The sequence below is a fragment of the Poecilia formosa genome, unplaced genomic scaffold (genome assembly GCF_000485575.1).
Source record: "Poecilia formosa unplaced genomic scaffold, Poecilia_formosa-5.1.2 Scaffold297, whole genome shotgun sequence".
NCBI lineage: Eukaryota > Metazoa > Chordata > Actinopteri > Cyprinodontiformes > Poeciliidae > Poecilia > Poecilia formosa.
The window spans coordinates 141,336-153,464 of NW_006800236.1; the positions used below are offsets into that span (position 1 = coordinate 141,336).

The window sequence follows — 12,129 nt, forward strand, 5'->3', positions numbered from 1 at the left end:
TTTACTTAAGTACATTTTTTGAGTACTTTCTCCACCACTGTTTGGATGTTGCTCTGGGTTCTTTTGTGACCTCCTTGGATGAGTTATGGATACTTTCTTGGAGTGATTTTGGTTCACCAATGTTCCATGTTTTCTCCATTTCTCCTGGAGATTCACTGGCATACCAAAGCCTTAGAAATGACTTTTTTCAGACTGATGACGATTGTTTTTCATCATTTGTTGTCAGATTTTCAAATTGAGGCATGATGTGATGCTTTTTGAGATCTCTACCCTTATTCATCTTATCGGTCCTTTGGTCAGGTCTCTGTGTGGCTTGTTAAATTGAATTCAGCCATCTGAAAGTTGAAATTAATCCCAATTGTTTGTAGATTTAAGAGGGTGAAGGGTTGTATTTGGAAGGCTTAATTATCAAAACTAAAAACTACTTTTTTTATTTTTTCAGGTTGTCTTCTCCTGGTGCTGAGATTTGTTTTGATCATTTTAAATATTTAGGAGTGACAAATTAAAATCTTAAAAGGCGAATAGTTTAAATTGCTCACAAATTAACAAGTAACTTTGCTTATGTCTCATATTTATTTGGCCACCTCTTAGCTTACTTGGCATATGAAAGCCATTTTTGGGTGTTACATAGTCATAAAGGGTACATTATTTGGATAATATTAGGAAAATGTCAACTACTTTTCCTCTTTGTCATTTATGGTCACTTGTAAGAATTATTGACACCAACACAAATCAAAAGAGTCTGTTTCTGCATCGAAAACATCTTTATTTTTGCTCACACCATAGAAGACACGTTTGAAGAACCCCCCATACCTATTATGTGGCTTTAACAGTACCAAATCTTTTTTTTTTACTGAGTGAGAGAAACAAAACGGATAAGAGCACCATTTTTAAAACATCAATCTTCCACAAGCACTTCAGGCGTGTCCTTTTCTTCTTCGTTGTCAGACTCAGAGGAGGAAGATGAGGAGGAGGAGGAGGAAGAAGAAGAAGAAGAAGAGGAGGATGAAGAAGAGGAGGAGGAATTTTTCTTAGCCTTCTTTTGCTTCTTTTTGGATTTTTTCTGGCTGCTGGGTTTCTTAGGCTTCTTAGGTTCCTTGTCGAGGTTACCAGAATCCGCAGCTGCTGATTGAATGTTTGATGCTTGGGATTGGGTTATGGGGACGTGGCCATCATCCACCAGGACCTCTTTCATCCCTTCCTCGTCCTGATTGTTAGGACTCTGTTGTTCTGTGAACAGAAACAGGACATGTTTTACAGGGCTTCCCTCCTCGCACCGTGTGCAGGTGTTCCTTTTTTTGCAAAAACCGCTAAATCAGAAGCTAGTTCGTCATGAGCTTGATTTGGGTTTGAATGCGGTGAGACTTTTAATTTTTCTAGTTTTTTATTTTTATTTTTAGTAGAATCAGGTTGTGGTTACGCATTTAGAAGACGACGGCAATTTGCTGCAGTTAGTAGTATTAACAGTTAAAAATAGTGGAAGTGCCCTTAATGGCATCAAAGACTCAGGATCTCTTCTGAAAGCCTTTAAGCGCACTTCTTAAACTTTTTGTTATACAAAAAGCGGTGTGAGGCATTCATGTTTAACTGAGCACTTCCTTAATAACTGGTGTAAACTGTGGCGTCAAACAGTGGAGAGACAGGCAACTTGCCCCAAGGCACAACAGACATGGAAGGTATGAATGTTTTTCTTTTATAGCCATAAACGTAGCATTACTGTAAGCTCTACAATTTATTTATTTATTTTTTTTTTAGTCTCTGTAGCACTTTGAGATTTCTTTGAAATATAAGGTGCGTTACAAATAAAATTTATTATTATTATTTTAAAGAAAAATTGCTTTACTGCCATTTAGAGTTACGCCTGTCGTCTTTCATTTGACCATAAGAGCATGTCTGCTGTTCATCAATCTCTCCAAGGCATCAACCAAACTGCTTACACTTGTCGTGTGGGAGAACAAGGGTCACATTTTTGCGTTTGTTTGTTTCTTCCTGTTGGAAGTCAGCCAATCAGATTGCAAGAGTGAACCGAAAGCATCCATCTGGTGAGTTGTTGACCCATGTCTGCTTTGGTGAGAGGGTTAGTGGGTTGCTCGGGAGATCTGCCTTCATGTTTGGGTTTTTAGCACTGTCCTAGGAGGCAAATCCAGAACTTACCCTGTGACAATGCGTCCCTTATATTAAGCTCCAAGCTGTCAGAGAAGAAGAGGATAAAAAATGCACCAAGTATTATATTTAACTGGCTTACCCTTTATTCTGGTAGGAGTTTTTGTCCATTAAAACAAACTAAGAGCGACAAGAAGGAAATGCTAAAGGTAAGCAGAAAAGGAGCGGAGGAGCATCCTCACCTCTCTTTGTCAGCTGTTATGCCCATCAGGTTGTCGTACTCCTGGATTTCTTTCTCCAGCTTCATTTTGAGGCACAGCAGCTTTTTGTAGCTCTCCACCTTCTGTTCCACCTGAGCCCTCACTTCCTTCAGCTCAGCCTCCAGGCTGACGATGATGTTGTTGACGGGGACCAGTCGGTAGTTGTTCTCAGCCTGGACTTTGTTCAGATTGTCCTCCAAAGCCTTGATCTGGAAGCAGAAAAGTGTGATTTGTTAGAGCTAATGTACAGGACCTAGATCCTTTTGGAGGAATTACTTTTGCAGATAGTCCATAAAAACGACTAAAGCTAGCATTTTTGTAAAACCTTGCTGCTCGTATCTTATTATTTTTGGCCAAATTTATTAGGAACCATTGTGAAAGGTCTGAAGAACCAGAAAGCGCGTTCTTGTTGGGCTTGTGTGGGAGTTTTTACAAACCGTGCTGAGGCTAGCCTGAATCTGCATTTGCAGGCTTTTCTTCTCCTTCAGCAGTTTGTTGTACTCTGACTTTCCGGACTCCAAAGCCTCGTTGTTCTGGGCCTCCTTCACCTGGATGTTGTCAAACTAGAATGGGAGGAACAAACATGGTGAGACAATCAGACGAGCACGGGCGGAAATCAGCAGCCCGGTTTCCATTTTCGAACCTTCTCCTTGTACCATTCCTCTGTCTCCTTCATGTTCTTGTCAGCCTGTTTTTGGTAATGGATCCGTATGTTTTTGACAATGTCGGCCAGGTTGGAGTTCTGGGAGTCAATCTCCACCTTCACCTCTGAGTTCTTGATCTTCTCACAAAGGTTGTCAACTTCCTACAACAACCGTGTGCTTAAGAGTTAAACAAGCATCAAAAATAACACTGCAGATCCAAGCAAACTTAGCCTTACCTTCTTGTGGTCAGTCTCAAGGCGTTTCACCTCATCCTCCACCAGTTCCATCTCCTTCTGCAGCTGATCTCGGGTTTGCTTGGTCTCCTCGATGTCCTTTTTCAGGGTGTCTATGTCTTTTTCTAACTCCTTCTTCATCCTTGACTCATCGTCCAACCTGTTAAGGGAGATCGGAGACATCATCACAAGTGCAACACGTCAAATGAGCCACTAGAAACTTTTCATCCTTTGCCCCTTGCCAAGAAGTCGTAAGGCTTAGAGGACTTCCATGGTCTTACTTGGAAACAAAATGAGCTTCTCTTGTTTTTTTTTTTGTTTTTTTTGTTTTTTTGTTTGCCCTATACTGGGGACCTACCCATCAACAAATGATCATTGGACTTATGGGACCAGCGGCACCCATGCAATGCTGCAAAGATGAGTTGAAATAAAGGTGGAAATCTATTTTCCTTCCAGTATGGATGTGATGTAAATTCTGACTGAGCAAATAACCATAAGACAAGAGTTTCAGCTCACTTGTTATTGAAGTCCTCCAGGGCCAGCTTGTTGTTGTCAATCTGGAGCAACAGCTTGGCATTTTCCAAGGTGAGATTCTTGATCTAAACATATAATAAGAAAGAGAAGATGATGATAATGAAGAAGAAGACAGACAAGAATATTTAATGTTTATCTTAACCCACCTCCTTGTCGAGATCATCCTGTGGTTTCTGGATTTTATCCCAGTCTCTGATCTCAGGAGCCTTTCTCTTGGCCAGAATGTCATCGATCTCCTTCTGCAGCTTGGCGTTGTCCTCCTTCAGCTGCTGCACCTTGTCCAGGTAGTTCTTCAGGCGGTTGTTCAGGCCCTGCAGCTCCTGCTTGTTCTCTGGGAGAGAGGCTTGGGCGGGACTGCTATTGGGCTGGGAAGCAGTGACCGGAGCGGTGGTGGGAATGGCCGGAGCGGAGTCATTCTCGATTTTGTTGTGGAGGACGTTGCGGAGTCCCTCAATGCTGGACACGGACGCCTTAGCGCCCCTTCCCCCGGCTCCTCCATACATGCTGGCGCTGCTGTTGCGAAACATGTTTGCTGATGATGGATGACAGAGAACTGGCTGAACGATGATGGGTAAGGCTACTCCTGGATGGAAAGGAAGGGGGCTGAGTTTTATAGCTCCTCTCTGCCTTCTTATCCGCCCACATTAAGGACTCTGCCTCCTCACTCTTGGACAAACAGGTTCAGTGCTGAAATTCAAGTATTTCATGTCGACTTCTCTGGTAATTTGGCACATGTTCTGTTTTGATTGGACACTTGCAAAGTTGTTGGGGAGGTGCATCCTACAACTTTATAAAGGTGATGCGAGGTAGGATCTCAGTTCATCTGCTCAGTCAGTCTCCAAGGTTCAGCACCATGTCAAAACGAAGTGATTACAGCAGCAAGACCTCAGAACCCAGAGAAACAAAGCCCAAAATGAGCGTGGCCACCCCAAAGCTCGACTCAAAGGGGAAAACCGCGGAGAAGAAAATCTTGGTTGACCTCAACGACAAGTTTGTCCAGTTGATCGACAAGGTCTGTACAATTTTATTTATTCATTTATTTATTTATTTTTATATATAGGCTGTGGAAAAATATTAAGAAACCACTTAAAATGATCAGTTTCTCTGATTTTACTTTTTATAGGCATAGAAGTAAAATGAATATTGCTATTTTGTTCTATGAGCTGCTGACAACATGTCTCTGAAATTCCAAACAAAATTTTTTTTATTTATTTGCAAAAATCAAGGAATGGACAACATAACAAAAAAGATGCAGTGCTTTCAGACCTAAACTAATGCAAAGAAAACAAGTTAATATTAATTTAGAAACGGTTCTAATGTTTTAACTCAAAAAGAGTTCATAAATCAATATTTGGTGGGATAATCATGAAGTTTTAATGGGGTTCAGCGCAGGGGTCTCTTAATTTTTCGCAGTGCTGTATTATTTGTTAATTTAAATAGATTAATTACACTCAGACGGACTTTTTTAAGTGTTCGCGTTTGTTAATTTTGATGATTCTCCGCTTGCATACATGCAAGATTAGAGAAAAAGAAAACATTATAGTAACGTTGGCTGAATGAAAATCTTGTTTAACAGTTTAAAGGTCATTTTTAAAAAGTACTTCTAATCTAAGAAAGGAGACTTTGTGTGTGTGTGTGTGTGTGTGTGTCTGTGTGTGTTTAACTTGTAGTGCTTTAAAAAGATTTGCCTAATTATTGTAGTGGATACAATATGGTCAAGAAAGACACGCTTTTTCTCATTTTCATTAAGCTTACTTTGAAATTTTAAGTATTCAGGTAAAAGAAAAAAAATACAAAAACACATAATGAGACCTAATAATAACATAATAACATCAACATTTAACAGTTCAAACATAATAATACCGTAAAATTAGCACCTGAGGCCATGAAAAGTGACTCACTCTCCTCGGTTTCCTATTGTGTGTGGCAAACAAGAGCGCCATCTTGTTGTAAATTAGTGGAATGGGCCCAATTCAGTGTAAAACTGGAAAAATGAGGGGAAAATTGAAAGAAAACACAGACGAACCTTAAAATTAGCGATAGTGTGCTATGACATTCCTTACAAATCTTTAAGGTGCTGTTTCCCTCCCAGAAATGAGATATCGGACACATCGCAGACACTGAAAGTGCAACAAATGCAAAGTTACTATTTGCCTCAATTACTACAAGTGACTTTTACTTTTTTATAACCAGTGAACATCTCTTGTTCTTCCTTTTTCTTAGGTGAAGGAACTGGAGGATGAGAAAATGAAACTGGAGAAGAAGCTGGAAATCCTGAAGGGTCAGGAGGACTACAGCGGGAACGTGGACGCCATCGTGAGGCAGGTGGAGAACAAACTGCAGGAGAAGATTGACAACCTGAAGAACGACCAGGAAAAACTGAAGAGTGATCTTGAAGACATCGCGAAGGAGGTGGATGACACCAAGAAGATGTAAGCAGCTCACAGATGGTGTCCATGTTTGAAATTGTGGATGACTCCAACATACCTGTGTTTCCTGCAGTGTCATGTCTTTACCTTTTATTCTCTCTTGCTTGCAGCTATGAGGATGTACTAGAACAGAGAACTGAGCTGGAGACTGAGTTTGTTGTTGCCAAACAGGTAATACAACAATATTCTGCTTTTGGGGGAATGAAAACCGCTAAACATGTTTCATTGTTATGAAATGTTCCATTTTTACATTATTTTTTTCCACTTACAATTTAAATTATATGTGTGCAACAGAACGTAGATGAAGGACATCTGGATTTGGTAAACAAGGTTCTGGATCTGGAGGATCTGAACAGAAAACTGGAGTTCCTTAGGGATGGCTACGACGAGGTAACAGAAAACTATTAACTTACTTACTCACTGAACATTAGATACATTTAAAAAGGTTGAAAACTCATCATAACTGTTTTTACCTCCTCAACACCTTGCAGGAGATCAAGGAGCTGCAGTCGATGATCAAGAACGAAACAGTCACCCTTCCCAAGTCCGCCAAACGGTCTCTGGACATGGATGACTACGTCAAGACTGTAGAGGCGCAGTACGCCACATATGCCACTCGCGCCAGGGATGAGGCGGAGCAGTGGAACCAGAGAAAGGTGAGGATGAAATAAAACAGATCCAGTCCTTTCATAACAGTGCAAGTAAATGCTTCAAACTTTTCCCAACTTTCAGATTGAGTCCTTGGAGCAAAGTTCACAGCAGAAGGAGCAGGAAGTCCGTGACCAAAAGAGGGACATCTCTGACCTCTTGCGCCAAATCCAGAGGCTGACTGCTGAATTGGACAGTCTGAAAAGAAAGGTAAGAACCCGGTAGACAGTAACCCCTTTACATACACTCTGACCGTCCTGCTGATATCCGTTGCTTTTTTGCCACATTAAGGAAGAGTCCTTGAAAAACGACATTGACGCAGCAAGAACAGACGGTGACGAGAACATGGAGGCGGCCAGAAATACCATTAAGAAGCTAGAGGAGGCCTTGAAGGCAAACAAGCAGGAGTTGGCCAACCAGATCCGCGAATACCAGAACCTGCTGAACATCAAACTGGCTCTGGACATCGAGATTGCCACCTACCGCGGGCTGCTAGAGGGCGAGGAGCAGAGGTAAGGGTCGGCAGACGTTGCAACGTGAGATCGTGTCAATAAGATGAAAGTGTGCGAACGCTTTGACTAACGTCTTCCCCTCTCCTTTATCTCCATGAAGAATGAACAACTTTCAACGTTCAGGTGAGAGACATTTTATTACCATTCAGACACATGAATAACCTTTAGAGAAAAATCTAAATTGTGGCATTTCAGAGTTGTCTTGTTGCATGTTGTGATCTCAAACTAACCAATGAAAAATATGCAGAATTGGAATGCTTTAGTGACCAATAAAATAATTGTTAGAAATTTCTTTGATTTTTATACGCTATACGTCCTTCTAACACAGTCTTAACATCCATTGACACCCTAACGCACCTTTTCTTAAAAATTCACAAGTTGTATAAGAAACATAGGAATTGTAAATTGAAAGAACAAGAAAATTATTTTATAATTATAACTTATAAGTTAATTTTTGTTCAGAAAATTACAAATTTCTTGGTCCAGCTGGAGGTCAGTTAGAATGCTTGCTCGTTTTATTTATTTTTTTTGTTTTTGAAGATGTCACAGGAATAAGTACAGAAAACATATATTTTTCTGTTCCTGGAAATAGGATTATTTAGCAAGTTTTCTTATTTTCCTTTGTGAAGTGACAACCCTTCTTTCTCTAAGGAAAAGCCTTTAAATTTAGATCAAATCTTAATGACAGATGCCACAGTTTCCAAATATGACAATAACACGCATGTAACTAATTTCTGCAGATCTCAATCTTCACTGTTGTTTTGTGCTTCACTAAAATCAAACCTCTCTTCCGCTCAGATTACTAAATGCAAACAACCAATCCAAGTCCTTACTTGCACGCAGACGTTCACCCAGAGAGGAAACACCCGCAAGAGAAAAACCACCTGCCCGGAAGAAGTCACCTGCGAGACAAACGAGGGAAACCTCCAACAGTCGAGTCCAGCATCGTCCCGAAACCGAACGAGACCCCAAACCCCGCGAGTACACAGGAATCTCCCACCCCCTCCAAAAAGCGTGTGCTGATCCGGGTGGAGGTGAAATGTGGAAAGCTTATCTCCGAAAGCACCCAGTACACTGACTGATTTTTTTTCTGGGACTTCCTGCAGCCAAATCCGCAAAATGTGAACAAATTATTTCCAAAATGAAGCTATAATGAACCATTTAAACCTCCTGATGAAATTAAAAGTAGTACTCTCTCTTGCGCGTTTTCTGGCAGTGAACGTCTGACTGCAGCTTGGTGGCAGGTTGAATGTGTGCTTGAACTGGTTTATGTCAAGCCGTGTGTTTTGGAAAGGTTTTTTTTTCTTATCTTTTGTTGGGATGTGCAATGCCTTTGGGGCTTCAGTGTTTCCTTTCATCCTTTCATGGAGAACCATGTGTTATTTCCTTCAGACAGTGATGACCCGAGCCCTGAGATTTTGTCTTTGTGACGCAAAAAAACCTTCTAGTGTAAAGGTTTGTTTTTATTTCAGGATAAATGGCTTTATGGGTCCGAGCATACGGGATTGTTTCCGTTTGCTTGATTCCCATCTTACCAGTATGAGTCAAAATTGCAGATAAAAACAATAAGGAAATGTTCTCAGACTGGTACTTAAAAGTTCAACAATATATTTATATATATATATATATATTGCTCTGGTTTTGGTACATTGTCCTACAGCATTGCAATGCTGCAACTTTGAACTACTCTGTTGGCTCTTGTGCTCACGTGAGTCTCAAATCTTTCAAATGAATCTAAAGTTATCAGATTTCAGGGTTTTGTGCTAATAAATTAACCTCCACAAATGCTGAGTCTGTTTTTTTTATTTCCCTCATGCACACACATATGGAACACACTCATCACTAAAAGAGACACTGCACCATTTAGCCCAGGAATCTCATCCGATTGCCCCTTCCTCGTCTCCCGGTTCTCCTCTGTCTTCCTGAAACATACAAGATAGTCCAATGGAATAACCTGAACATGATGTAACTGAGTAATAAAAGCATCCCTGGACTGCTGGGCTTCTTATTGCCCTAATAGTTGATGTCTTGGTTGCTTTTTAATGTTAAGGCCTTTGTTTTCCTCTTACTCTGCCTCCAACTGAATGTTTTCCTCCATATATATGCAGAAAATACAAATTCTGTATTATGCTACCATTATTGGTACCCTGATCTCATTTTAGTTCTTTGCAGTCAGGTGACTAAAGGACGTGGTTCCAATTAGCAAAAATGAAGGCACAGCATATTATTTAGCATTTTAGATTAAAAAAGAGAGAAAACACGCACGATAAATTAATTTTAAAACGTCCATTGTCACATTCTGCCCTTTAAACGCACCACTTCGTCTCATTAGCCAATCAAAATTAAGAAAACAAATAAGCTAAATGATGAAGGCGCGCCGATAAATTAAACGGAAAAAACGCAATTATGTTTGAGTGAAATTGGGAAAATTGACTTCCAACGTTGACTGCTCTGTTTAGTTGTTTTTCCACACTTTTGAGGAAAGTTTTTTCGCTTAACCCTCTCATTAAGGGCCACGGCTGGTTATCCACCCACTTCCTAGCTAAGGTTGTGACAGCTAGGGGCTTCAAGAAGTGGAAAGGGGCAACGGGAACCTGTGACACGAGGGCAGGTGACGGACGGCAATACAGGAAGACACCAGAGGTGAGTTAAACATATTTTTATATATTTATTTATTTTATCTGTAGGTGTCCTGCCCCTGTTTCGAGCAAAGTTTCACTTTAATTTTTTTTATTGATATATATATTTACCCCACTGAATAAATGTCAGCTTAAAACGTAAAGGGGCTTATAGTGTTTGATTTTCTGTATTTTCCATTTTGAAGAGTTAAGGGGAAAAAAAAATCTTACTCCCTATGGTGAAATTGTTTCTTCACTGAAGTAGTTAACTTAAATTCAAGGTTGGATATTAAAAACGTTTTAGTTCTGCATTATTTTTACTGAATAGATGGTGAATTTATTCTGATATATTTTTAAATATCATCAATAGGGGTGCTAATAAATGCTCAGACGGCTTTAATTCTGAGGATGTCTATGCATCAGAATTAAATTGTGAGAACTATAAATGTTGTAAGTCGATTTAATCAATTTGCAACATTGTTGATTTCAATGTTACAAGTTGATTCGGTCAACATTTTATCCTTGTATCTGGAACCTGGAAACTCATAGCTTCTTGTCGTGCATGCTCTTATTGCTGGGCCAAATCCCCTCTTGCCTTGGAGATTTATTTGTGGTTGCCCTTGCATCCATCTTTCCTCCACAGCCTGCATACCGGAACACAGATAAACACTGCTGATGGAAGTAGGAGTAAACGTTGTCAGCAAGGAGAAATGACAGATGGAGAAAATCAATGACTCTTTTCAACTGAGGTTGTGCACGAAAAATGCTGACATCATGTTCATCTGTGAGCTGTGCTTCTACACTGTACAACACTGATGCATGGGTAATAAATACAGTTGCAGTTACGTGCTGTTTCTATAAAATTTGATGTTAAAGTTCGACACACGAGAAAATATACAGAAGATAGCTTGATATTACACTGTTGCCGGGTGAAGCACATTTGTCTTGCACAACGCAAGGTTCTTGTGTTATAAAATTTTTTTGTTTAAAAAAAAAAATTAAATTGTAAAAACAGAAAAAATTTTCTTCATATTAATGTGACACAACAAATTAAAAAAAAAAATTGCCAGAATACGTACGGCTCTGGTAGGTGGCACTCTTTCTTTTAAACAACTCAGCAGTGTATTCAAAATTAAGACAGAGGAAATAGTCCTTCTAAAATAAAGATTCAGGTGGTGAAAATAAGCATTTTTTAAAACTAACCTCTGTTTGGACAGTGATGTCGACAGACAACACATATTTGTTTTTCTGAATTTTAAGTTTTTCATATTAGAAATTTCTCCTCGCTGTTAATTTGTCCTTGTTTGTTATTAATTATGACACGAAAATGTGCAGAAATGTGTAAAGAAGATGGATGGATGGATGGATGGATGGATGGATGGATGGATGGATGGATGGATGGATGGATGTGCAGAAATGCTTTCAAGTAAAATCAGAACAAACTTGATTCCTGCGATAAGAGTATTTTTTTGCATAATTTTAAGGTGATGCACAAATATTTTAGGCTAAATGAAAAAACATCTGATAAAATGACAGGAAGATTTTTATGATGCAAAAGGAAAAGTATTTGCAAGACCCCTCCGTTTTTTTTCCTTAGATGGCCCGCTGCTCTTCTTCTTCTTCTTCTTCTTCTTCTTCTTCTTCTTCTTCTTCTTCTTCTTCTTCTTCCAAGTTATCTTTGCTTTACCATCATCTCCTGGAGGGAACTTGAAGGCTTTGACCCTTGTATGTCAAAATGGGATCCAACCGACCCCACACATGTAAAACCTGTATCATTTTCCATAGACCTCTACGTTTGCCTCAGTCCTCGCACGCACAAGGGTTAAAAGACATCTGAAACCCTTTTTCTCTGAGATTATAGTGCCCTAGAGGGCATCTTCTATTTTTACTGCTTCATATTGTGAAAGGGCATCGTATATTCATCTTAAATCAAGGGTGCATCTAAAAGGTGGGGTTAGGGGGCCTTGGTAACTTCTACTCAACTAGAAAGGAAACAATTATTCAAGTTGGATCCTAATAAAAGGTTATTTATTTGTGTGGAATTAATAATTGAAACAAAACAAAATGAAGTAATCCAGAATGAACTGGATCTATATTTTCATAACCATGTTGCATATGATAAGGCATAGTTGAAGAACTTTCTACATT

General features: G+C 39.6%; 2 protein-coding genes across 4 annotated transcripts; one reads left to right on the forward strand and one right to left on the reverse strand.

Annotated features, from left to right (window-relative positions):
* Window positions 1-736: 736 nt before the first annotated feature.
* Window positions 737-4,323, reverse strand: LOC103151919 (keratin, type I cytoskeletal 18-like). 2 transcript variants are annotated; one of them, XM_007572199.2, is made up of 8 exons: window positions 3,921-4,323; window positions 3,757-3,839; window positions 3,244-3,400; window positions 3,007-3,168; window positions 2,801-2,926; window positions 2,346-2,572; window positions 2,155-2,189; window positions 737-1,230 (listed from the first exon to the last, which is right to left on the reverse strand). In XM_007572199.2, exons 1-8 carry the CDS (start codon window positions 4,299-4,301, stop codon window positions 899-901), a joined length of 1,503 nt encoding a protein of 500 aa, XP_007572261.1. In that variant the 5' UTR covers window positions 4,302-4,323; the 3' UTR covers window positions 737-898. The 2 variants fall into 2 exon arrangements, with proteins under 2 accessions (XP_007572261.1, XP_007572262.1); XM_007572200.2 differs by lacking the exon at window positions 2,155-2,189 and having other exon boundaries at window positions 1,117-1,230.
* A 232-nt stretch (window positions 4,324-4,555) lies between these two features.
* Window positions 4,556-9,149, forward strand: LOC103151918 (intermediate filament protein ON3-like). Of its 2 annotated transcripts, none has more exons than XM_007572197.2 (9): window positions 4,556-4,786; window positions 5,998-6,206; window positions 6,314-6,374; window positions 6,498-6,593; window positions 6,695-6,859; window positions 6,936-7,061; window positions 7,143-7,363; window positions 7,464-7,486; window positions 8,207-9,149. In XM_007572197.2, exons 1-9 carry the CDS (start codon window positions 4,574-4,576, stop codon window positions 8,443-8,445), a joined length of 1,353 nt encoding a protein of 450 aa, XP_007572259.1. In that variant the 5' UTR covers window positions 4,556-4,573; the 3' UTR covers window positions 8,446-9,149. The 2 variants fall into 2 exon arrangements, with proteins under 2 accessions (XP_007572259.1, XP_007572260.1); XM_007572198.2 differs by having other exon boundaries at window positions 8,162-8,304.
* Window positions 9,150-12,129: the final 2,980 nt, after the last annotated feature.

Bases quoted from the DNA above. Each gene is read 5' to 3' on its own strand.
- LOC103151919 (XM_007572199.2), bottom strand. From the start codon at position 4,301: ATGTTTCGCAACAGCAGCGCCAGCATGTATGGAGGAGCCGGGGGAAGG. The intron at 3,840-3,920 runs GTGGGTTAAGAT...TTATATGTTTAG, and splicing joins AGGATGATCTCGACAAGGAG to ATCAAGAATCTCACCTTGGA. The intron at 2,573-2,800 runs GTTTGTAAAAAC...TTCTGCTTCCAG, and splicing joins TTCAGGCTAGCCTCAGCACG to ATCAAGGCTTTGGAGGACAA.
- LOC103151918 (XM_007572197.2), top strand. From the start codon at position 4,574: ATGCGAGGTAGGATCTCAGTTCATCTGCTCAGTCAGTCTCCAAGGTTC. The intron at 4,787-5,997 runs GTCTGTACAATT...CCTTTTTCTTAG, and splicing joins TTGTCCAGTTGATCGACAAG to GTGAAGGAACTGGAGGATGA. The intron at 7,364-7,463 runs GTAAGGGTCGGC...ATCTCCATGAAG, and splicing joins CTAGAGGGCGAGGAGCAGAG to AATGAACAACTTTCAACGTT.